This window comes from Pholcus phalangioides, unplaced genomic scaffold, assembly GCF_987345545.1.
Source record: "Pholcus phalangioides strain wild (caught in Gottingen) unplaced genomic scaffold, Ppha-v1.0 ptg000042l_1, whole genome shotgun sequence".
NCBI lineage: Eukaryota > Metazoa > Arthropoda > Arachnida > Araneae > Pholcidae > Pholcus > Pholcus phalangioides.
Genome location: NW_028301628.1, coordinates 32,552,902 through 32,579,529, shown reverse-complemented (window position 1 = coordinate 32,579,529; position 26,628 = coordinate 32,552,902). Strand labels below are relative to the sequence as shown.

At 34.2% G+C, this 26,628-nt stretch overlaps 1 protein-coding gene across 2 annotated transcripts in view; it reads left to right on the top strand.

The window, feature by feature from the left end:
* The window catches only part of LOC149064905 (mannan-binding lectin serine protease 1-like), a 33,309-nt gene extending 7,424 nt beyond the window's left edge, over nt 1–25,885 (top strand). The window contains exons 1-14 of one of the 2 annotated variants that reach the window (XM_089255267.1): nt 1,778–2,020; nt 5,392–5,453; nt 6,354–6,528; nt 6,687–6,868; nt 8,484–8,687; nt 8,808–8,981; nt 15,117–15,323; nt 16,379–16,528; nt 18,323–18,500; nt 18,837–19,045; nt 19,143–19,427; nt 20,405–20,511; nt 20,978–21,454; nt 23,546–24,586. In XM_089255267.1, the coding sequence (XP_089111393.1) occupies nt 1,884–2,020; nt 5,392–5,453; nt 6,354–6,528; nt 6,687–6,868; nt 8,484–8,687; nt 8,808–8,981; nt 15,117–15,323; nt 16,379–16,528; nt 18,323–18,500; nt 18,837–19,045; nt 19,143–19,427; nt 20,405–20,511; nt 20,978–21,454; nt 23,546–23,764 (2,766 nt within the window). In that variant the 5' untranslated portion in view covers nt 1,778–1,883 and the 3' untranslated portion in view covers nt 23,765–24,586. Of the gene's footprint in view, nt 1–1,777; nt 2,021–5,391; nt 5,454–6,353; nt 6,529–6,686; nt 6,869–8,483; nt 8,688–8,807; nt 8,982–15,116; nt 15,324–16,378; nt 16,529–18,322; nt 18,501–18,836; nt 19,046–19,142; nt 19,428–20,404; nt 20,512–20,977; nt 21,455–23,545 lie in introns of those variants that run through there. The other variant, XM_089255268.1, reaches the window with a different exon arrangement.
* The last annotated feature ends 743 nt before the right edge of the window (nt 25,886–26,628 follow it).

Here is a 26,628-nt window from a genome sequence, read left to right as displayed (position 1 = left end):
TTATTTATATATAATAATATATATTTAAAATGTTATATTAAAAAATCGCAAAGACAGATTCAAAATGATGAAACCTGTTGGATTTGAGGTTGTAGATCATGAGTGTTAAACCTTTAGGAGAGAGTGCGGGCCACTTAATTAGATGATCTGAGACAGTGCCGCAGATCACTCAAGTGATCTGCAAATGTATAGCGGGCCACTTAAGTGCTCTGATACTTTTCTGCAATGATCTGCAAATATGCAGGAGCCAATGTTTTTATGCCGAGGGCCACGGAGGGCAGGTGGATCTGGTGCCCCGGTACAGAGGAGGTGCGAATTTTACATTTTAACAGCTCTTTCAGCATTACAAGAGGGCGCCAAAAAGTGTGCTTGGCCAGGCTGACCAAGCATCTAGTTGCAGCCGTTTATAACAAACATTTATACTTAATAAGACACATAATTAACTTGATTATTAGAGGAAGAAAGCGATCATTATATATATATAAATAAATAAATAAAAATACAGAACCTCACTCTGTGTCTAATGACTCTGTTGTTAAGACGCTCGTCACTAGTACCCAATTGATGTCACTAGCCCGACTCTTAGGGGTCGATGCATACACTCCCCTCTGCAGTGATCACGAGTAATGGTGATTACGAACAGTGTAGACGATCCGGAAAATGGACAGTACGTCCATAACGAGTGGTTCTGGCCGGTTTCGCAGCAGAGTCGGTAGTGAGTCTGTCAGTCGGAGCTGTAGTTGGTGCATTTGCAGTATATGGTACTAATTTCACCGTAGGATAAATCAGTGATGCGGTTTCAGCCTATCCATAGACACCGAAACTTTTTCCCCGTATGTCCAAGTCGAACACTTTGTCTCTCTGGTTGATAACTCTGTATGGCCGTTCAAATGGCTATTCCAGAGAACGTTTCACATGATCGTTTCTTTGGAAAACGTAAGAAAAAGTTTTCAAATCATTTTGCCCAAATGTAAAATATCATGCGAGTTCTCAGCTTTTGTAGAAACTCCGAAGCGTCAGTTGGATTGGAATTGGCTTGAGCTTGTAAAAGCTCACCAGGCAATCGTAAAGTTTCTCCACATGGAAGTTCCGCCGGAGTGTCCGAGCAGAACTGTAGGTAATATTCTGGTCTATTCGTTGGTTTGATGGCATTTTAAAGCGGCTTCGAGAGGGCGATGCCACTCCTCCAACATGCAGCATTCCCAAGAGATCCGTATGATGTATTTAGGGATTTTTCTCGAAAAAACATAACTGCGTTACAATGAGATTACAAGGACTGAAAATTTTTTTTTGCAATTTCCCAGATGTGAGAAGCAAAATTTTGATATTTTTCAATAAAAATACGAAAAACCGGAAGATTTTGATAAGGCGAAAAAATTGGAAGCATTTGGCAACTTATGTTAATGTTTTAGTAAAAAAAATATCGAAAGAGGATGCCAATTTTGACATACGAATGGGCCCTGGACACGTGCCCCCGTTTGCACATGCGAAAAACAGGCCCTGGGAAACGCTGCTCTGAAATTTTCTTTCAATATAGAATTTTCATTTTATTTAGGAGAGGAAAAGACAAAAAACGGAGCCGATATTATCGCTTTCCTTCTCGGAATTTCCAGTCAGATAACAGAAAATTACTTCCGCACTTCATCCATCTCTCTCTTTATACAAAACTCCTAGACAAACAACAAGGAAATTTCTAATCATTTCTTTTTCTTTCTTAATTTGTTTGGCAGTTTCGAAATTGGCGAACCTTGGTGTTGCGCAAGGTCGAGAAAAAAAGAAAACTGGCCAGAAGCGAGCGAGCGGTCGGTCATGGGTTTTCCTTCGTTCGACATGTTTTTCTGTTATCACTCCCACGGTCTCGCGAATTAATATACAAAATACACATGGACCGCAGTCATTCCAGAAAAGAAAATCAGACATGGAAATTAATTGTCGTTTTCTTCTTCCTTGTGAGTTTCCCAGCTATTGCACTGCTCATCGTTACCCACTTACCATTGGAAGAAATCCATTATGGACAGGGGTGAGCTTTATATTGATTGCGATTGTAAAAATAAACGCAATTTATCTATTGTATGATCATTGACAATTATTGTACGACAATCGGATTAATGCTAAAAATTATTTTGACCGAAAGTCAAGTCAAAGTATCGCGAAAGATGAGTATACAATAGATATGTGTGTTTTTTGCAGCAAAAAAAAATTTTTTTTTAAAAAAGATCCATACAAAAGACTCCTATGAACAGGGCTCGAATTCGACTTAGGCGACTTAATGCGTAGTTAGCCTCCACGGTAAGAACAAAACATGTTTTACAGGTCAGCAAATATTTTAAAGTACAGGGTATCCTACAAATAGTTTAAAAATTGAGGGAATTGCTGTATTTGAATGCGGTTTTTGAAAAAGTCATTCTCCAGAAAAGGGGAGGGGATTTTTTTCTGGTGCAGAAAAAAAAAAATTAGTTCAATTTTTGTCGATAGAGGGAGGTGCATGGGAACAAATCACTGGAAAAATTCAAACAGGGTTTCCACTCAAAAAAATTAGAAAAAGTAGGACTGGAGAGGGGGGGGGGGAAAGGGGGCAGTTTTCTCTCTCTCTCCCCCCCCCCCCCCCACAACATGACATAATAAAAAAAAATACCTCCGAAATTTTTTTTTTATTTTTAACAAATTAAAAAATAACTAAAGTTTTCATAGCACTATCCTATGAGATTGACTAAAACCAAATCAAAATGACAAAAATGACTTGATAAGAAAAACAATTTTGGGGCAAAACAACAGTGTACTAGCAACTACAGATAATTATTCTCTGTGTCTCCTCACAATATATTACATTCTTTTTTTCGATGAGTCTTCCAAAGTCGTCTGTCAACTCCCTTTCTTGATGCACAGCGAATTAGGAAGATGTGTAAGTTTTTTTTAAGATTGATGCTCCTTTGAGATCACTTCCGAAAGCTCTGTGAAAAATTGGTAAATTGCAAGGTCCAATGTAAATAAGTTAAGGTGAACTGAATGGTTCTGTACTGTCCACCCTTTTTTGAAGGGATTTGTTTAAATTTTATTGTTCAATGCCAGTGCCATCGTTTTTAACAAATGAAGAGCTTCATTTCTAGCTCATTGTGAACATTGTTTATCCCTCTGCATGCCCTAAAAATACGGAAGGCAATTGAATGCTATTGGATAGCATCAGAATCACCAAACCTGGAATGCAGTACAGTTATGTAAACTGTTGTTTCACCTATACACAGAATGTGTACCATAATTTTCAGTAATGAATGTTAGTTACTGTATAATGAATTGTCAAAGGCCATGAAGTAGTAAATGACAATTTTTCCCATTCAGGCAGAAGTTTTAATGACTACTTGTTGAACCCTCAGACTAAGCAAAAGAAAAATTAACCCTAGATAACTAAACATTCGTCTAATAGATTAGTTCCTGAGTAACAACACTGATTTAAGTTTAGTTATCTAGTATTAATAAAACAAATGGTCCACATACACCCACAAATATAAACTGGAAAACAATATAATTTCTGCTTTGGCGGAATCATTAATGGTAATCAACTGCATTTGTATTATTTGGCAATATATTGATGATTTCCCCTCTTCCTTAAAAACACATGGGTTTTGTTGATAGGATTTGATAAAAAATTAGGAAAAGTAGGAGCCCTGTGCAAATCAGTCATATAAAATGAAGGGTGTACAACTGACAGCTCATTCCCGGAATGTTTTGTAGCTGGCACTTGCATAAGATGTTCATCGTGATGTTGACATTGGTTGATAAAGTAACATTGGTCAAGTTGTTTTACCTCAGACAAGAACCACTGGTTGAAGCTTTGTGAACGTTTCGGACACAAGAGAGATTGAAAAAAGCTTCAGGTAGAGAAGTTTGTGATTTGCTTTTCTGCAGCACCCTCTATCAACAAAAATGTGAACTAATTTTTTTTCCTGTACTAAAAAAACCTCTCCGTGAGAATAAATCTTTTCAATTCCTTCAATTTTTTTTTACGAATTTTCAAACTACTGTATTCACAAATTGATGGGACACCCTGTATATGTTTAGATTTTGAGTCTCTAAATTCAAGAGGCCTCTCGATCTAATGTACAAGAATAAAAGCTGAGAAATTTTAACACTTATGGCCAAGTTGATGTTTTTTCTTCTCTTATGGTTACTTGTTTATAGGCAAGTAGCTATGTCATTTCTCAAACACTCTACCATAGTGTTACTGATGAAGATTAAGGCACAGTATGCTCTGAATTTCGAGCAACCGCAATTTGCTAAATGCAGAATTCAGGCTCTGTAAACTAATGACTGTGTATGAAAAAACAGTCTTCAAAAACAGATTTCTCTCCAGCTCTGTGCCAAAAAATGCTCAGAAAAGATCAATCTATTTTAATGGTCAGACTACACAGATAATTCAAATGCAAAATTCTACAGCAATCAATTCTCACCACAGAGAGCAGGTAGACTTCAAAATGATACTTACATAAGATGAAAATTCAGACATATCTGCCATTTTCACTTCAAAATATAGGAGACAGATGGCAGCATAACATGAACAAGCATAACTCTGACAAATATATGTGAGGGCCACACACAAAACCTGTTCTTGCATGTACCAATTCATTAGAAATTTCCCAGAGTGGGATATTCTGGCATATATGTGTAAAGAGAATGCACTTTTATACACACACAGGACAGTAAACTTTCAAAATGCAGCAAAATGAAAAAGCTGCCATATCTGTATGAGACTCAGTATGAGTCCTGATATGACATTGAGTCATATGATCAAAGACATTTTAACCAAAATAAAATGCCATTATTCATAGAATGGATATCACTTCACAATTGTAGATGCTGAATAATCGAACTGTCTGCATGCATTAATGAAAATTTTATGAGATTTTGTAAACTAAATGTCTTTCTACAACCTCACTCTCCAATTTTAAAAAGTCTCCCCACCAGAGAGAAAGGAGACTTTTTCCTTTCACTCAACACAATAATTACATTACACAAAAATTCAGGCACCTGCCATTTTCACTTCAAAATATGAAAAACAGAGATGGCAGCACCACTCGAATAGAAAACAAGCAAAATTCCAACAACTTAAATACATTAGGACCACACATACACTCAGAACCCACATTCCAGCTTGTACCAATTTGCTAGAAATTCTGCAGAGGAGTGTGTATGGGCTGCGTGTACAAAGCAGTAGTAAAAAATAGCTCCAAATATATTTTTGGAATTCAATCACAAACATGTGTAGAACTGTAAAATAAACATGAGGTAAAATTAACTTTTCACTTATTTGTAGTTCTTTTGTGTGTATTATTTAACATCTCTTTGCGTATATTTGTATCATAGAATGTTAACATTTTTTCCCCCTTCTAATTTTAGGGATCTAGTGCTAACAAAGCCTGAAAGGTACAGTTTAGCCAGGCATATCCGAGCAACACAAGGTACAATAACTGATTTATATAAATGAATATAAATTAAGGTTCAAGATAAATCAATTTTTCAAATACAGGGTTATTGAGAAACCCCAAAGCAGAATGTTTTGCATTGTTCACCAATGACACCTCGACTGACTGGAAATGTTGTGTGGTAAAAAGTTCCCACAATAGCATTTTCTTAAAATTCTTTCAGATTGTTCTGCGATGTATATTACAGATTTCAGCATACTTTGGTTTTGGGGCGAGAAATAAGTTCCTCACTTCAGAGAGCTCTGGAGTACACTTTACTGCTCCAATGAGAATTTTTTTTTACTACAAATAGTTCAAATGACACGCTTGTCATTTATTAAATAAATAAAAAATATAACAAAAACCTATCAATAGCTGGCATTGGAGCACACATATAAATATTGATTATGTTATGCTTACACTTATAAATGCATTAAAACTGCTGTGCTTTAGGTAGGGGAAATGTCCCTCTTCATTTTAAACAATGTTCTCTCATCACAAAACCACACTTTTCACAGATGCCCCCCCCCCCCAGCACCAATGATGGAGGTGAATGCTGCCCTGGGCGATTGAGTACATCGTTCAAAATGAATTGGGGACATATTGAACAGTTTTAGTCTCACATATTAAACATTTATATGTGTGCTCTAGCGCCACCAACCGCTATATTTTTGTGCTATTTTTATTTACCTATTAAAATATTTTAATTATCTGCATAGTATAAATTTTCCCATTTGGAACAGTACACCACACTCCAGAGCTCACTGAAGTGGGGAACTTATTTCACGCTAACTCTGCATTTGGAAATGTAATTCTTCCAAGTATGGATATATTTTTAAAACGTTTCAAACTGTCTGCTAAATAAAAACATTTTTAGTTCCGAAATTTATGTTTCAGAGGAATGCTCAGAAAACCTGACAGTTGAATTGAACGGAGATTCCATAAAAAGCCCAGGCTACCCAGATCGATATCAAAGTAACCTAGACTGCAGATGGCTTCTTTCTGCACCAGAGGACTCGCGTATAGTTCTGACTATAAAATCCCTTGACTTAGAGAAAGATAGAAACTGTGAGTAAGTAAATGGTTCTATGATTAATAAATTTATTTCGATACACATAAACATTTATGCGAATATTTCAGCAGAGTTATTTTCAATATTCGAATGTTCAAGCTCCCTCTTGCTGTAGAACTTTTGTCTCTGAGATACGATTTCATTTCCGTTCATTACAGATCAGACTACTTGAGGGTCTATGAGGGGTCTTCGCTTTCTCAACCAATAGAGCAGCTATGTGGATCCATTAGAAACAGAGTGATAGTAACGAACTCTAGCTCTGTGCTTCTAGTTTTCCACTCTGATCCAAGTTATGAAGATAAAGGCTTTCACATAGAGTACCACCTTCAAATGATATCAGGTACTACATTATATTATTTTTTAGAATCAAATGCGTTTATTCAAATTTTAAATGAGAGGATGGGCATAGCCAATCCACCTCATTGAAAAACCTCGCCACAGAGAGCAAGCCTAAAACTATAAATTATTCAATTATTACACTTCACTCATAGTTAGAAAAACTGATGGCAGATGGCAGCAATACACATAACAAGAATTATATAAAAACAGACTTCATGTTAGGTTCATAACACGTACATGCACAGCTTCCAGCATGGCCCAGGTCTTCTTCAACTATCTGCTAAAATCTCTTCATTGAGATAGAGTGGCGGGCCATGATCAGGTTAGGGGAGGAGGTGGAACGGCATATACTTGGCATCTTTGTCATATTGATGTTAATATGAATATCTTTGTCATATGCATTGCATACAAAGCAAATAATTTTTAATCCGAGTTATACAGGGAAGGGAATGAAAAGTGCTTGCCGCTTTGTAAAAGTTGATGAAAAATTCAACCGACATAAAAAGGTGTAGTTTGCATTGAAATGCTTAGCCTGATGTGGAGTTTTTTGTTTCAGATAAATTAAAAAAAATAGTTCAAAATTTCACTCACAGATGGAGCTGTCTCTCTAAATAACACTTAAAATGTGAAGCAAACAGTGCATAAGTAATGTTCATTAAGATTTGCATCACATAAAACTTGTTACTGTTGCAAAAGAGGTTTATTATAACGTGATTCACATTTTTCCTACTCCACAAATTTCCCTTTTGAGAGTGAACATCTTTTGGCAGCAACACAGCTTCGTCCATCCAACACACATCCCTCGTCCACATTGGAGAAAAATAGATCACTCAAAATCTCTGTTATGGCAACCTTCAGTGTCCAGATTTAAGCCCACACCACACCTGTAACCAACATTGAGAAACTGAAGACAAGAATCATGGAAGTAATGGAGACTCTTCCATAATTGATGTTAGCAGATACAGATACATGGGTTGAAATCTATCATCGTTTAGGTGTAGCGGAGCTACAGGGAGTGCTCATATTAAAATATGTGGTTGTTTCATGTAACACAATTTCGAATTCACATTAATTATGCGTTGTTCGTGTGACATTTTATGTGTTATTTCAAGGGCATGACAAATCCCAGGTGAACTAGAAAAATGGTATTGGCGTCTGAAATTTTTTATATGCAATTGTTAAATTGGAGTTTAAGAATTGAGTGCAATGTTCTGATTTTTTGACAGTGTCTCTTAACATTGGAAGGGGACGTTAAGTTCAGAAAAAGTCGAGAAAACATTATTCAAAACCATTTATCTTGAGCAAAAATCATTCTTGGTTCCTAACAAATTTGGCTGGCACCTAAATTTTTTTTTCAATTTATCGAGTCCTGGTTATGTCATGTTTTTTATGATACAGCATCATTTGTGAGTGAACTTTCGAACCATTTTGTAATTTAGCAAAAAACTCACTCCACGATAAGAGTTTTAGTGCAAACTTTCATGACAATAGGTTGATTTTTTATCAATTTCTAAAATGCGTTAAGGACTTCACTCTGAACATATAATCTTGTACTGCACTTTGAAAATTATAGTATGTATATATACTTAATTGTATAATTTCACTTTTCTTTAAAGGATGCTCTGCTGAATTGGATGCAGACTCTGGTAAGATAAGTAGTCCTGGCTTCCCTACCAATTACCCAGATGACACAGATTGTTGGACTACGATTTCCGTCAATGAGAACAAAAAAATAATTTTTCAGTTCAATGTCCTTGACCTTGAATTCGATGACAATTGCACATATGACTACGTGGAAGTTTACGATGGAGCAATAAAAGGTAAGTTTTTTTCCTTTTCACATTTGTATGTACTTCTTTGAGAAGAAAAAAAAAATCTAAACTTGCAGTTTGATGATTATTCAGAAAGATGAATAATGATACGTCAGGTTCTATTAACAGATGCACCTCTGATTGGTCGGTTTTGCTTGCCTACACAGAAAGCACCCGTGTATTCAACAAGCAACAAGCTGCTAATCCATTTCCATTCAGACCATCTCATCAGTAAGAGAGGCTTCCAAGCTCAATATACTTCAATCTCATCAAGAAAGAACGTGAACCTTGGAGATTTGGGAGGTCAGTGACAACATCTGACTATTTAAGAAAATGTATGCTCGGAAATATCATGAGATTAATTGGTAAAATATTCAAAGATGAGTGAAATAAATTAAAATGTAAAAAACTAAACTAAATCCATTCATAATATTTATATACAGTGAAATCTCTTTATAACCATACTCTGCAGATAAAAAAAAAAACTATTGTTGAAGAGGTATTTATTGTTATATTGAGTATAGTTGAGGTGAGGTTTCACTGTATATGCTACGGGTAAATGTGATGAATCGGTTATTATACTCAATATTATGTTAGCACGCATGAATACTTAACAATCGTCTTGGAAAGTTTGATAAATTTATTGCTTTTACCAGCGAATATGTATAATAACCAAGCGTCATTGATAAAAAAATTTGGTAAATACTGAAAACATCATCACTTTTACTGGCGATTATGCATAACAACAAAATATCATTGGTGAATTTGATAAACATTTGAAATTTTTTGCCTTTATCTATGATTATGCATAATACCCTAGTGTTGTTGGTGAATTTGATAAAAATGGAAAAAATTCCAAAAATGTGTAAGCATGATGAATATAGTCAGACAACAATATAATGCACTTAAATACAAATACAACACCACAACCGACAGACAGACATGACAGCTGACGGCCACAACAGGCAAAATGCCCTAGTGAGGTGACTGAGGATTTATCATGTATAGTACATCACACAGTACGATTTATCATGTCTACCAATGATGCAATGCTTGGGTATTATGCATAATTACTGGTAAAATAAAATAATTTTTCTAGTATTTATTAAATTTACCAATGACGCTTGGATGTTATGCATAATTGTTGTAAAAGCGATAAATTCAGGGGGAAATTTCTCAAGCTTACCAAAATAAATGCTCTTGGTGATTATACTAATAACCAGTTACTATGTATAATAACAAGTTATTACATTTACCATAAAATATTGTTCCAGATAATGCCTCTCACGAGCACTTGAGATGGCAAACGATGAACAAATTTCACGGACAACACAAATTTATTGTATAGAATAGGTATGTACAGTTGTTCACAAGCAGCGATGTGGAAACACAATCTATACATACAGAAAGCAATCTACAAATAAGACCTTGTCTTCAGACTAAAATTTGACAAATTGCTCTTAGTTCTGCAGAAAAAAAACCGGCACCATTATATAAGGAAACGAGAAACCTTCTAGAATAATCTTGTTGGATAGGTACTTATGCAATAAAAAAGAAGCGGCATATTTCAAGAACTTAAACGACCAAATTTGTTCCAGCAGAGATTCGAAATCCTTCTGGGAGGTTATCAAAAAATTCAAGAGAAAAAAATCCCTCCATTCCGAAATCAACATATCAACATGGCACAATTACTTTTCAACTGCGTTCAAAGCGAATAATAATACACCACGAATGGAACCACCATTAAATAATAGCTGTCGTGCAATTGACCCAATTTTGGATCCCGATATTACTTTTCATGAAGTAAAAAACGCTATTCAGAAACTAAAATGTGGGAAAGCCGCAGGTTGGGACTGCTTAAAACCCGAATTTTTTAAGTTTTTAGGAGATTCCTCCGTGATTACTCTTACAGATACCTTCAATAAAATCTATACCTCAACTAATCTACCCGAATCTTGGATCGAAATAATTATCTCCCCGATACATAAAAAGGGTGATGTTAACAATCCGGAAAATTTTAGAGCAATTTCCCTCATACCAGTAATTACAAAAATATTTACATCAATCTTAAACTCCAGACTCTATAATTGGTTAAACGTATATGACGTTCTCCTTGAGGAACAAGCAGGTTTCAGAAAGGAATATGGTTGCATGGATCAAGTGTTCGTTTTAAACTACTTCATTCAAAACAAATTAAAACGGAAGAGGGGAAAGCTGTTCTCAGCTTTTATTGACTTCAAGAGCGCATTTGATTCAGTGGACCATCAAATTCTCTGGTCGGTTCTCCAAGAGTTTAATCTTAGTGCAAAATTTGTTTCCATGCTCTCTGACATATACAAAAAAGCCGCCGCTAGGGTGCGCTGCTCATTAGGATACACTGAGTTGTTCAACATTAACTCTGGTGTTCTTCAGGGAGAAATTCTGAGTCCCATTTTGTTCTCATTGTTTTTGAATGACCTCATAATTCGCTTAAATTCTGCAGAAATAAAAGATTTGTCTTTCCCTGATGGAACACAACTCAACATCTTGCTGTACGCGGATGACGCAGTGTTACTGGCGGACTCCCCTATGAATTTAAGAAGAAAAATTGATATTCTAGAGCAATTTTGTAAGGACTATAAACTAACGGTCAATGTGAACAAAACAAAAGTCTTGGTCTTCCGTAAGGGGGGGAAGAAGTCCAAAAGCGATACATTCTTCTACCAAAATAAAAAATTGGATACCGTTAATTCTTATACTTACCTCGGAATTCCCTTTTCTTCCTCTGGAACATACCATCTGGCAAAAAATCACTTCCAAGCGAAGGGTATATCTGCAATACATGCATTATGGCCTATTCTTCTTGGAGCCAAACTTAATTCCCCTTATAGCTGGTTTAAACTATTTAACGGTATGGTAACCTCTGTCTTGATCTATGGCTCACCAATTTGGTCAATGCACTACCTTCTACAACTCGACAAATGCTTCTCTTTTTTTATTAAGAAACTATTTAATTTGTCAAAATATACTCCAAATTACATATTGCGATTGGAACTCGGATATACCTCTTTATCTATTACATTTATAAAGTTGATTGTTAAATTCTGGATACGTATTCTCAAAATGCCGGACTCTAGACTTAGTAAGAAATCATATTTACACCAATATAGCAACTCGTCCACTGAGTCAAAATTTAACTGGGCTTCAGACGTCAAACTGTTACTTGAAAAATCTGGCTTTGGGTTTGTTTGGTTTGCTCAGGATCCCAACACAGCTGTTAAGTTTCTGCCACAGATTCTGCAAACACTTGTAGACCAAAATCTCCAAATTGACATGAGTGCTATGGAAAATAGTAATAACCACCCTCATTATAAGTTTCTCAAATCGCATACATTTGTTGAGGATTACATGACATCAAAAATTGATATCACAGTGAAAAGAGTCCTTTTTCAACTTAGAATAAAACATAATTCAATCTTTTTTCATGGAAAAATCTTTGCAATATCTCCCCACAATTTCTGCAATATGTGTAATCTGAACGAACTCGAAACCTGGCACCATGTTTTTTTCAACTGTTCAATCTATCGTTCATATAGACGAAAATATCTGTCTAACCTCATAAGTCATTTTGATTTGAATGGTCTCTTAAAATTATCTCATAAACAATATCATTCAATTTTCAATTTCATTGTAGCTGCTCAAAGACTAAAAAATTTTATTCTCACAGAAAGCGAGTATGCAAATGAATCCGAGACATAAATATATTTTGATGCACTCTTGGATATATATGTGTATTTTTTTCTTTTTTTTCCTATTCAAAGAATCTTATGTTCCTATTCAATGCGTTTTTGTTTTAAATATTTTTATGCATTTTTTTTCTTGCTTTATTCAATATATTGTTTGTAACGTTTGTCACGAATGTAACTAACTCAGTGCAATCCTAATCCCCAATCTCAAATTGATGTATTGTCTCTCTCCCTTCAGCGTATGATATATATTCAAATGTCACCACCATTGTAATAGGCTCACTGCCTAACAATAAAAATTCTGTCTGTCTGTCTGTCTGTCTGTCTAATCTTGTTGGTTCTTGCATGATCCTTACACTTTGACACTAGGACATTGATAATTCGCCAGACATGTCAAATTCATTGTCAATTTTGCGAGTTTACAGAGTGTTGCATTAATGGTTATTTACAGACAAAAATGACAATGAATAATGACTATTTACAAAAATTTTGCAACAATATATATGTTTTGAATCTGTGGTTCGTGGACCCCCGGGAGTTTGTGAGTACTTTGTAAGGGGTCCGTGGAATCATTTTCATTTGGTACCATTGCGTCAATGACATATTCAGAGCTGTGAAATTCTATTATTTCAATTTTTTATATGTAAATCAAAAAAAAAAAAATTTTTTTTTTGGGGGGGGGGGCAGTCATTGACATTCACTACATGGTGGGGGGGGGGGGGTTTGTGACATCAAAAGAGATGTTAATACATTTTTGTAAAATCCTGTACCCAGTTTGATTTCATCTAGGATGGCTAGATCATGTAACTGAGAAACTGGGACAAAACACAAATTCACTGATAAAACATCTTGAAAAATCTCATTGGATGGACATTAATTAGTGCTGAATTTCAAGGCAATGGCTGAAATTACCCATTAACAATGAAGACTGGGTATTTTACGGCTTAGATGACTGTTGAATCATAAGTTGGAAGTGTATGACAATAAGTCTTATAGCAACCTACATCTATATTTATAATTAATTTTGTGTGTGTGTATGTTCTCTATACAAATCTACAATTTTAGATTGATCGTCGCCAAATTTTGCATATATACCAAATGGGACCTGAACGATAGGCTACTTTAAAATTTTGTCAGAGCAGGGCAAATGCCCCAAATGGGGAAAAAACTGTTGAGCAACAATGGTTTTTGAGCCTCAACAATTACTTTCCGAATGTTTACTTTGGTTACCGTAGTTCCCTAGCAATGAGTTTCAGACATGTATTTTATGCCTTTACAATGGTTTTCACTTCTTTAACGCTGCCAGTGTATGTATATGTATAATAGTTTATGCCTTTATAATGGTTTGCCACATTTTCAATACTCTCTGTAATGAGGCTTTCTGAATAGACGTCATAATCATCATCGTTTTGAGGGTCAGGAAAAGGGTGATCCCCATAGAAATCAGTGTTAAAATTGCTGATTTTACTGTAGAAATGCGAAAATTTGGTGGGGTTTTCTGCCATATCAATAATTTTAAAATTTTTATAGAATTCTTGATTTTTGAAATATTGAGTTTGCTTATATACAAAGCCCAGGAGATCAAATATGAAGTAATTGACCGGACCTACTTTTGAGTTGGATATCCATGCAATAACATTGATTTCAACCGTTTATTTATATCTTTTCAAGCATGAAAATTAATGTCTCCGTATTGTCTTTTGATATTCAACTGCATAAATTGATGGATAATTATGGGCCCATAAAAAGTACATCGAAAAAATTCGACAACTTTAATTTAGTATTTTTGAAAGCTGAAACAGGCAGATGGGTAACTTGAAGTTCAAGTGGGGGGAATGAAATACCTAGCACCCCTTAAAAAAGGAAAAAAATATATTCATTTCTATGTTTCTTTAAATCTAGATTTGTTTATTTCATGAGTTGTGCAGGAAGTTGCCATATTGGTTAACTTAGACACAGTTTGCATGTCCCTCAAAGAAAGGGAGATAATATGATCCAAAAAGCCTCATTAAAGAAAACCTGGGCAGTGCCGGGTATTTTAGCTAGTATTTATTAAAACAACTTTACGAAGGTTTTTAACAACTGGCTGTTGCGAAGATATATTTCGGAAAGAGAAAATTTCGTATGGTAGCAGAGAGTGACGTCATCCTTGTAAAACAACTTTATACAAAAAAAACCAAAAGGCTGCACAGCTACCATGGATATGTTCTAAATAATTTAATGAATAAGCGAAAATGAAACCTGAGATTATTTTTGGACGGCATTTGTGTCCTGTATGGGTAGCCCTGAGTTGGAGTACCAAGCTATAGCCCTTCCTTACTGTAACTATGTGCAAGATACGCTTTCCATCTGATCTTGCAGCTGTTTTAATGATAAAGCCTTGATTCAAAACTACAGAAAATATGGGTATTTTGCCATTTCAAAATAAAATGTTGAGAATAAAATGAGAGAATAAAACGTTGAGTTAAAAAATAATTTGATTTCATTAAATTTTTGATTTGTGAAGGTAAAAAAATCAAGAAAAACAGGTGTACTGAAAGCGTTTTCCAGGATAGTAGTAAAAAAATGGGTCGTCTGGCCACCCTATTCGATGTTAAAATGGAATCATAATTTATTTCGATTTTAAAATAAAATTTAAGGTAGTCAGTGAACATTCAATTATTGTTATAAATTAGAATGCTATAAACATGAAAAAAATATGTTTCATTTTCAGGATGTTTGTGGGAGGAAATCGATGGATCAAATGGAAGTATCGCCAGTCCCAATTATCCACAGAAATATCCAAACAATGCAAATTGCAACATTTTAATAACAGCACCTTCTGACAGTTTCATTACTTTTGTTTTTGATGCAATTCAACTGGAAGTTGACACCAACTGTTCATACGACTACTTGGAAGTGATCGAAGGAGCATCTGCAGGTTATTTTTATAACTTGAATTATTTTTTAAGTCTTCCTCACGCACACACACACTTACATTTCTTAATATTTTAAAAGATGTTATGTCCATTTCTGAGCGGAAATAAACCAACTTCACAGCTCAATTCAGGGGTTCTCAACCTATGGGTCACGACCCAAACTTGAGTCACAGGGGCTCCTTAGATAGATGAGTTATACATATCCAATTATATCAATTAATCATAATTAGCACTTTGATTATAAATTGATTCACTGTGACACTGGTTTCAGGGACTTCACATAAGTTTCAGTGGCTTGGGACCAAGACTGTGACTCTTTTTGGGCTCTTTTGATCCGTGACTTTACATACATTATTTATTTTGGGAGAAATTGGCATCCAAAAAGGCCCATTATTAATACAAAATGCACATGAATGCTGAAAAACCACGTACAGTGGATCCCGCTTAATGTTTTCAAAGAAACCGTCATGAAAATAATGTTGTATGCAAGAAAACATTAAATGGGAAGTATTAGCAAGATTTGGGCCACGAAATGAGTCGTACTATGCAGATAAACATTCTAAGTCAGAATGTTCTACGCAGGATCCCCTGTATAGAAAAAATATGAACACTGAAAAAATCAATGAAAATTCAGAATCTACAAGAATTGAAATAATTCCAGAATAAATGAAAAAAAAAACATTTTTCAAAATTTATGTAAAAATAATTAGAAAATAATTCATTATTAGAGAAATAATTTCAGAATTAGTGGAAGCTTTCAATGATTCCCCTCTTCTCATTTGATTCAGGACTCTAGCTTTATTGGCCAAAATGCTAATACTTCATTGGCTGGTTTTACTAATTTCAAAAAAATATTTTTTTATATTAATCATGAATATCTAATGAGAGCATTAAAACTAACGGTAGACACAAAGCTGGCCATATAGTTGATTTTAGGTCATAGTTGGAAAAAGGTTAAGAACCCCTGTGTGTGTGTGGGGCTCAATTGAATAGTGTTATAAAAAAATAGTAGCCGATATATACATATTAATTTATATGTTTTTCTTTTATTAAAAAGATTCTCAGGGTATCAAGCTTTGTGGACAAGAAAATGAAAAGAGAACCTTTATTACCTCCCAAAATATTCTACTAGTGCTGTTTCGAAGTGACGATTTCTTGCAATTTTCTGGTTTTAAAGCAAGATATTGGTTCAAAAAAATAAAAAATGGTAATGTATGCTCCATATAACATCCTTAGAATGAAAAAATGACAAAATCATACAGTGTTGAGTCTCAATAAAATAACGTCACTTTGTTCTGTCAAAAAATTTGTTCATAGGAAGAAACTTTTTGATAAAATTTTTTTATAAAAATTTGATCATTCTGGTAAAAGTTTCATCAAAGCAGAAATAAATATAAAAGTCTGTAATATATAAGAGATTTTCACACACATTTTTTTTTTCCAAATAAGAAATTTCACTAGAAGACTTCGGAATTAGAGATGCAGTGAAACCTGTAGAAGATGAACATGTTTCACTATATCAGTGCTCTTTGACCTTTTTACAACTGCCGGCCATTGAAAGTATACAGTAATACCTTGGTTTTCGTTGACTTCGGTCATCACCAGATGGAATGTTTCCTGTAAATGGATTATTTCCACGAAAAATTTGTCTAGTTTTTGTTGGTTGCCTCAGATTTTGCCGCCATGTCCGAGTGACTGTACTGCTAATTTTTGTTCACCTACTCAGTGTTTTGTTTCTTGTTGTGTGTGAACATCATCCCGCATGTCTTGCCAAAGAAATCCATGGGACCTAAGAAAGTTTGCATAATCAGCGTCCTTCGAAGATCATTGAAAAATACCAGGGCAGAATTAAAATTGCTGAAATCTGCAGAGTGTACAAGAAGTTGCCATCCACAATAAGTACCATTGTGACAAAAAAGGAAACAATAACGGAGGCTAATGTAACGAAATGCGTGAATGTGCTAATGAAACAGAGATTGCAAGCAATTTTGAAGATGTAGAACAGTTATTATTAATTTGGATCATTCAAAAACCGTTAGATGTTAGACTGTTTCGGAGGCCATCATATCTGAAAAGACTTGACTGTTACATGCCTATGTCATTAAGAAAATGCCAGGGACGAGTGCTACTGTACTTGGTGATTTTAAGGCCAGCAGAGGATGGTTCAAAAAATTCAAGAGGTGCACTGTATACACAGTGTTACTAGGCACAGCAAATGTGCGGTTTTAGTATTAAACACTATATTCATTTTCTATAAAATGTGTTTTTTGTTATTATTTTTGAGAGTGCCTGGAATAAATTAATTGGTTTTACATTGATTCACATGGAAATAATTGCCTTGGTTTTCGTCGGTTTTGGATTTCATCGATTGTTTTCAAACAGATTATTGACGAAAACTGAGGTATCACTGTAGTTGAACAATTTCACAGAATAATGAAAACACGAAAAATAAATTGCAGATTAGTAAAAAAATCACCAGGAGAAAAAAAAGAAGAGAATTAGTTTGCAGATGGGCAAAAAAAATTTTAAAAATAAAAATAAATGAGAGAAATAGTTTACGGAACGGCAGAGAATAAAAAGGAGAAAATATTTATGGACCAGCAAAAATGATCAGTAAAAGAAATAACAAAGACCGGCAAAAAATAAATAAATGGGAGAAACAAATTGCACACCTGCTGATGGCTACCACTGAAATAAAATTCAATATAGAGATGGTACAATATTTAATTGATTTTGAAATTATGTACAGGTTACATGAAGTGGGCAAAACATTTCATGGATCGGTAGGAAATTCCCACGAGCTTGCACCGTCTGTGGACCAGTGGTTAAAGATCATTGCGCTATATAACAAAAGTTTAAATTTTTTTGAATCTTGCCATTGTATATAAATGGATATGAGTACGATCAAAGAAAAATTCTCACATATATATAAAATTTTTGCACACACAAACCACCCCAAATAAATTTTTATATAATCATGTGTTCACTTTTTTTTTTACAGAAAGTACTCCTGAAATTAATACAGTGGAAACAAATAATTCTCATGAAGACATTACTATCACTGAGACTTTCATACAGGAGGACATATTCCTTGAGAAGCCACAAAATGTTACAATTGCAGTCGGTTCTCCACTGATGCTACACTGCGCAGTGAGTGATCCTATAGCAAAAATTCGCTGGTAAAAGATACTTTTCTTTTTACTTTCTAACAAATACATTGAATTTCTTTCAGAAAAATTATTCTTCAAACTAACTTTCTCGAGAAAAAGAAGCAAACTTCATATTTGCTTTTCTGCAAACTCATGTTCACTTGGAAATATATTTTGCAATTTTGCAAGCCTAACGAGACTTTTCAGAGAAATAAAGAATATTCAAAATTAATTCAACTAACTCTTTTTGGCAATCATAATTAATATAATGTTGAATGATGTTTTAAACACATTCAAGAATTGCACATAAATAGATCTTCCAAATGTTCAATATTTTATGACAATTTTATATTATTTACTTTCTAGGTTGAAAGATGAGCAATTCTTAGGAGGAAATACACCACTGCCAGGAATGAAACTTGTCGCAAATAATACCTTATGGATACAGGGTATGAATAGGAATTTAGCTGGCATGTACACTTGCGCTGCTGTCACTCCCGAAAAAACCCATTATGCAAATGCTTGGGTGAAACTTGAAAATGATCCAACTGCCGAAGAGACTCCGTGTGATATTGGTAAGCATGAACTTCCATGAAAAATAGAAATACATTTCGGTATAAATAGGATCAAAGTTTCTCAATATTGAGCATGGTTAAATTTGATTCATTCTAGTGTTCATGAAAGAGCCAAGGGACGCTTCCTTCACCGAAGGGGAATATGCCTACATGGATTGTCTGGCTGTAGGAAGCCAGTTGCAAGTGCACTGGGAGAAAGACGGGAAGAGATTGGAAACTAAAAAACGAATCATTGTAGCAAGAAATGGCTTCCTTTCTATTGATGACGTGACTCTGAAAGATGCTGGTCCATACACTTGTGTTACAATAGACATGGTTACAGGATGTCAGAAACATATTAAAGCTACACTCACAGTTAACAGCAAAGCAAAATTATTTGAAAGTAAGCATACTGACCCATCAAATTTTTAAAATTCTATTTCTGTAAATTAGTGGTTCTCAAACTTTTTGAAACTCAACCCTGTCTTGACTAGAATTTTATTGTCGATCCAACCCTTTCTTTTCCAATTTCAGTTAAAAATTTATCCACAGATGGTGCTGCAGCAATACTATCCATAATTATGAGCATAATCAGCCCTGCATTTTTCAAAAAAACCAACATTCTTATCAAGATACACCAGAGCTTGTGCTTGTATGTGTGTATGCAGAGGATACATCAACCAGTGTTTGAACACCAATGAAAGTCGAATGATTGTAGGGCTCAGCCCTGGTAGGGGTTCCCATCCAGTACTGTCTTAATGGATGGGCCCACCAAGGCATGGCCCTGGGGCCTCATAAAAATGAGATCTGGTTGAAATTCTTGAGACTAAGCAAGTAAATTTGTAGGCAAGCATTTTCAGCCATTTAGGGCTCCAGAAAAATCATGTAGCCCAGAGGCCCACAAGATGCTCTTAAGAAGTGGTGTTCCTATCATAAAAATCTGTAACTACATGATTTTGTCAAACCTGATAATTCAAATTTTAAAGGGCTGTCTATAAGTATGAAAAAGAAAGATTTTTCATTCATTTAATGTTTTTTAAATTTTCAATTTTAATGAAAGTTTTTTTTCAGACACACTAGTTTCTAATTTATTAGTTGTGTGCTTTGCATTTCACTAATGAGTGGATAATAAGTAGCTCAGCTAAGAGTTAAGGTGTGTTTTAGGTTTGACATATACTTATTTATAAGTTGCAGAAGAATATAACAAGTTTATTTTAAAATGTTCGAATTTTGGAAAACCTTTCATGACCCTCCCCCGTCAGCTTATTTACATGGTCCCAGGGGGTCGCAACCCACAGTTTGGGAATCACTGCTGTAAACCATTTAGAGTCCCATACATGGTTTCATACTTAAATTATGTTCACAACTCTTTGTACTTAGTTTGCGGGAAGCCAAGAGTAGGAGAACCATCAAAAGAAAAGCCACATCTAGATCATGGGAAAATTGTTGGAGGACACAATGCAGAGGAAGGAGCCTATCCATGGCAGGTGAGATTAGACATTTTTTGAGCAATATTTTGTGCGGTGGCGTGGTTGTAGTGATGGATGAACTTGCATTATGAGAACCCAGGGTTAAACCTTACCATTGGTTTCCAACTTCAAAATATGAGTGAAATTTTCAACGAAAATGCAAGCAGATATCTGTGTTTTAAAAAGTCTCGCCACAGGAAACACAACAGACATACTCCAGTACAAATATTCAATCATTATACTTCACTCAATACTTTGAAAAATAGATGACAGCACTAAAAAAAATTAATGTACTTAGACTGTTAGGCACACATCCTCATTTTTGCACAACTCATTCAGTAGTAAATTGCCACATGACAATAGACTAGAGTTGTGCTCAGTTTGAAAGAAAGAAAAACATTTCCTGAATCAATAATGATTTTGATCAAGAATAAGAAATTTAAACCTAATAGAGCTTATTTAAGTACTTATCAATGTGTTTCAGGTGATGTTATGGGAACCTTATCGAAAAGCATTCTGTGGTGGAGCACTGATAAATGAACGGTGGATCATAACAGCTGCACACTGCTTCAAAAACTACAAAGATATACGATGGAATGATATTACTATAAAGCTAGGAAAATATGATAGAGAAGAAAAAGAAGATCAAGAGTTTGAAACTGTGATCGCTGATCAGTCATCAGCAGTCATTGTGCATCCAGCATATTCAAAAATAACATTTGACAATGACCTTGCTCTCGTTCGACTAAGAGACCACGTGAAATTTACAGATCATATCCTGCCAGTATGTCTAGGGGATCCAAGATTACTCGACGAGATCACCAGGAGCAAGAAAATTGTAATGGGCACAGTGACTGGATGGGGGAAGCTGAAGGAGAAAGGAGCCTCCCCAAAGTATTTGCAAGAGATACAGATGCCAGTTGTTGAGCAGTCAACTTGCATCAAGTCAACAAATTTTACAGTAAGAGAAAATACATTACATTATTCTACTAACATAGCATTATTTGCATACCTTTGTTTTAGATAATGAACATGATGCACTTAAATAATCAAATCTCTAAAATAATCTAGACTCAAATGATAAATGATCCATTTTTGGTATTCTATATCTGACTAAAACATAATTGTATAGAAAAATTTACTAAAAAAGCATCAAATCTTCAGCATAAAAATTTTGTGCATGCCAGAATTTTTTTTTGAGACATTTTTAGAAGATGGGAAAATGTTTTTTGGCAAATCATTTCATGAGCCGCACTTGATAATATTGCAATCCACTTGCACAGCAGTTGCCTAACCCTATTTCATACTTTAAATAAAATAAAAAAAAATCCACAAGTTGTAAGAACTTCACCCTGGTTATTAAAAATCATCTATTTATCAATTTTCTTAATTTTTTTATTGAAGTCCAGGCAAATATGAATTTTGAAATTTGCACTCAATGAACAAACCTTTCTACAGTGATACTTTGGCTAACAAATACCTCGGCTTATGATGTTTCTTCTTTTCTTAACTTTTCTGCCTCTGCTAACAAACATTTTTGGTGATATGGATGCACATGCAAACATTAAAGAGCCATGTCTTGAGAGCTGAATTTTAGCACCAATCACATCATCGGAGAATTATTGTCACTTGAGTCCAATTAACTCACATCCACCTTGGAATGTTTTTTCAAACACGCCCCACTTCTCTTTTTGAACTATTTCATTTAAAATGAAACATTCAGCTGATAGAAAATGCATTGAAAAAAAGGAGCCTATGTTTCAGAGCACGTGTTTTGTCAGTGCAAGACCCTTAGCATCAAACTGAACAATCTGGACATTCTAGGAGCTTATCTTTTTTTCCATATGCACGTATCAGACACAGAAATGAACAGATCAAATCCAAAATGGATGGGGACACCAACAAACTCAACTGGGTTGTGTCAACACCAGCTTTAGTAGACTAAAAAGTTGGTGATGGTTGAAAAAACTAGAAAAGCTGAAGATGGTTGTGTACATTAACATATTTATTAGATCTTTAGTATTTCATCTTTCTGTAAATTCCTATTCATCCGATTTTGAAGTTTATTTTAGCCTTCAGTTGGGTTTTGTCCTTTTTATTGCACTCCTCAGTGTTTTAAAAAAATTATTTTCAAATTTTCGGCAGTACCTGGAATGAATTAAACAATTTTTCATAGAGACCTATAGGAAATCCTGTTTCAGCTAACCAATGTGATCCCGGAAAGAATTATCTTTGTTAGCTGTGGTATCGCTGTATAACAGATAATTTTCAAATAATCCTTAATGATTTTTCATTATTTCTTGTAACCAAAAATCATGATCCAAGCAGTTTGTTTCCAAGGGGCTTCACCTTGAGCTCTTCTTCAGAGACAGACACAGGAGCAGAAACCAGTTTATGAAAGATAAAATAAAAGAACGTAAAAATAGAAAAACTGAGATTTTGATAAACTGATGAGTGTGTCAGTATTGTCTTTCTCTCTTCAACATGAAAGGAGATTTTTGAAAACCAAGTAGAAATTTTTCATTACTGAAAGTAAAATAGTAGGAATTTTTCCTTTTGAAAAAAACTGCCACTGTGGTAGTTATTACCGATTCACTCAAAATTACCACTTTTCACACAAAAGTAAGGGTAAATTATCTGCAATAAACAGCTCTATGGTCACTTCAACACTGAAAATAAAATCACGCCAAGAAAAAATCACCATCGGGCAAAAAAACAAGATAGGCAGACTAAACAGGACGCATGGTTATCTTGCTGATTTGACTGTGGAAAGGCCAAATTAACAGCAGCTGTTGGAAAATTTTTGTTTTTTTGTAAAAATGAATCATCCCATTGTAATTTGGAAAAATGACAACAATTTACTTTATGCATGTAAAATAATTTTTGTCAAAAAATACAGATAACTTTCTTTATCAAAATACAGATTTCTTTCTAGGTAAATTCTTTGGGAATAATTTTTCGCTCAAAAAGTTAAATTTTATTGCGGAAAGATAGGCTTATGATAATCTAAAAAAAATTTATCCTATAAGTTTGGATTTATTTTCATTTCTAGGTTACAAGGAACATGTTCTGTGCAGGTTATGCACAAGAAATTATTGGAGACGCTTGTTATGGAGACAGTGGAGGACCATTCATCATTCAACATGAGAACAAATGGTACCTTTACGGCATAGTGAGCTGGGGAGAGGGATGTGGAGAACCTAACAAATATGGCTTTTATACAAGAGTGAGAAGCTATATGTCATGGATTACAGGAATCATGAAATCATAATGTTACCCTCGACGAGTCATAAACAATGACAATACTTTATCAATTTCACCTTCATCAGAGAGAACAGGTCAAGTTTTCTGATAAAAATAGTTTTGAATTTAAATGACAGTCTTTCATTAAACATTGGTTGATTATGAGGTATGAATAAATAAGCAGGGATCAATATATGTCTGTGCTGGCACAAAATGACAATTATGATCACAGATATTCACTTTTTAACTAAGTTAGTCTTTAATGGGAGAAACTCATGGACATTTTGTATACAAACGCCTCTTCCTTTAAACAAAAAAAATAAATAGTTTTATTAGAAGTTTCTTTTCTTGACTCTTTATTATAATTTATACCTCATATAGTTATTCATTTTTTCAAGTTTACTTCTTTTCATTATTAATTTTGTATTGCATTCATGACAGCTATTATGATGTACTGATGTTGTAAATACTTGATACTAGCTAATTTTTTTTTAAATTCGGGTAAATTGGCTAATTTTTCATTAATATATTCTGAAAATTCTTAAAAATTCCAATTTCACTTTTTTCTCCAGTCATGTCTGGAAAAAAAAGATGCACAATAGCAGATTAAATACAGTGAAACCTTGATATAACAATATTCTGGGGACAAAGAAAAACATCATTGTAGAGGGATTAATTACCGTTATATTGAGAGGTAACATTATCATCTTTTGGCATCAAATTTATGCTGTTGTTGGCATTTTTGTTTCGAAATCAGCATAGCAAGTACAACCAAAAAAAAGCACTTTTGGGTATTTATTCACCGCAAATATTTTTAGTTGATAAATAAAATTCAGTGAGTTTGTGTATTACTCTGGCAAAGAGGTTTATCACATTACACTTTGATGTATCACAGGGCATGGCCCAGCATAGGTAGATAAGATACTCGTCTGAAGTACCAAAGGATGGTTAGAGGTGTCATAAGTTTGATACCAGATTTGCCCTTGTCAGAAACTTTCCTGACGTGGAGGTACAACTGAAATTACAGAAACATGACCACAGAAAAATATAGCTAGTGCATGGAGTCCCACACCGAATAGTTGGCACACCAATCTCTTGGTGAGTATAAAAAGGGCAAAATGTTAGATGCTACTGTTCGGAATTGTCAATAAATTGTAGGTCCGTCTTATTAGCCTTCGTGTGCAGAAAATAATTGCGGTGCAACAGAAATGATTATTTGGTGTATCACACAAAAAACAGCAATACCGAAAATTTCATAGACACTTTTCGTGATCAGGTGGTATAAAATATTAGACATCCTTGGAGGAATTAAAGTATGTGATCAATTTAAAAATATATTGAAGGATATTTCAAGGGAAATATATATATATATAAATTGTTGTAGTGGTTTCAAAATTTGCTAAAAATATCATTATGGAAGGGTTTATCGGAGTAATAGATATCATGGTATCAAAAGGAGACTAACATTAGACTGTAGTCGATTCCACACAAGATTTGAAAAAAATATTGTTATGGAGGGATTTATTATAATTTCGAGTATCGTTCAAGTGAGGTTTCACTGTATTAAAGAAAGGAAATAAATCATAAGTGAAATTTCGTCACAGTATTTTAGTTGTCAAGTAAATCATATCATTCTCACTGAAATTACAGTTCGTTAATACAGTCGAATCCCGTTATAACGAACTCCTAGAGACCAGAGAAATCCCTTCGTCATAACAAAATTTCGTTACAAAGGAATTCCAGGTTTTTGCATCATACCTATGTAAACTTATCTGGGCGATTAGAAAAGTGTTCATTAAAATGAGACTTTCGCTACGTCGGTATTTGTTAAAACGGGATTCGACTGTACTACTACATAGACTAGCGAACAACAGCACAATTGTGATGTGGTGACAGAATTCTTTTTTTTTTTTTTAATCAGCATGTATGTATATGTGTGATTATCCCTATTTATAAGAACATGTTTTTTTCCCTTGTGTGTGTGTGACGTATGTGAATATGAACCAAGAACTCTATAGCTTACAATTATGTATTACTTGCACACTGAAACAGTGTTTTTTAAAAAAGAGTATCTAGCTGTTTATAGCGCATAGTCATGTATAGCCATTTTATATTATTTATACACAAAAATAAATGTATTTTTGTTCTATTCAAAGCGATTAAATTATTCTTTATAATAAAAAAAATCATGATGCTTTGAATTCATTTTCCTTTGATAAAATGCAATATACACAGGTATTACAAAAATCAATGAGCCTGAATTTAAAAAAATCAAAACTTATTAATGCAAAAAAATAATAACGCAACTATAAATATTGCAACTATGGGCAGACAAAATAAAATGGCTGGGATAGAAATTCTATTTTGTCCACATGCGATATGATTCAATTTTTTAAAAGAGAAAATCATTGCTTTAGAAATCTACAAAAGATTTCAGAGATAACAATCAGGACAAAGGGTGTTAGAATGGTGAAACATTCCAAGAATGAGATCTGCATAGTATGTGCTATCTTATGCCAGTATAAAGTTTCACATAACTCTATGATATTTAATTTTTTGTAAATTAAAAAAAAATTGCATTAAAAACAACTTGCATGCACGACAAAATGCCATGACATCAATGTTAATAAAAATCAATTCAAAATATACAGGAAACTGCTCAGTTCAAGAAATGAAACAAAAGTTTGAGATTTCGATGACTCAATCTTATTTAAGATCAAATTTTGAATTTAAACATTTTTGAAATTTAAATTTCAAAATTTGATTTTACATGAAATTGAGTCAATGAAATCTCAAACTTGTGCTTCATTTCATGAACTGAATAGTTTCCTTTATATTTTGAATTGATTTTTATTCAATTACATTGATGACATGGCATTTTCTCACACTTGT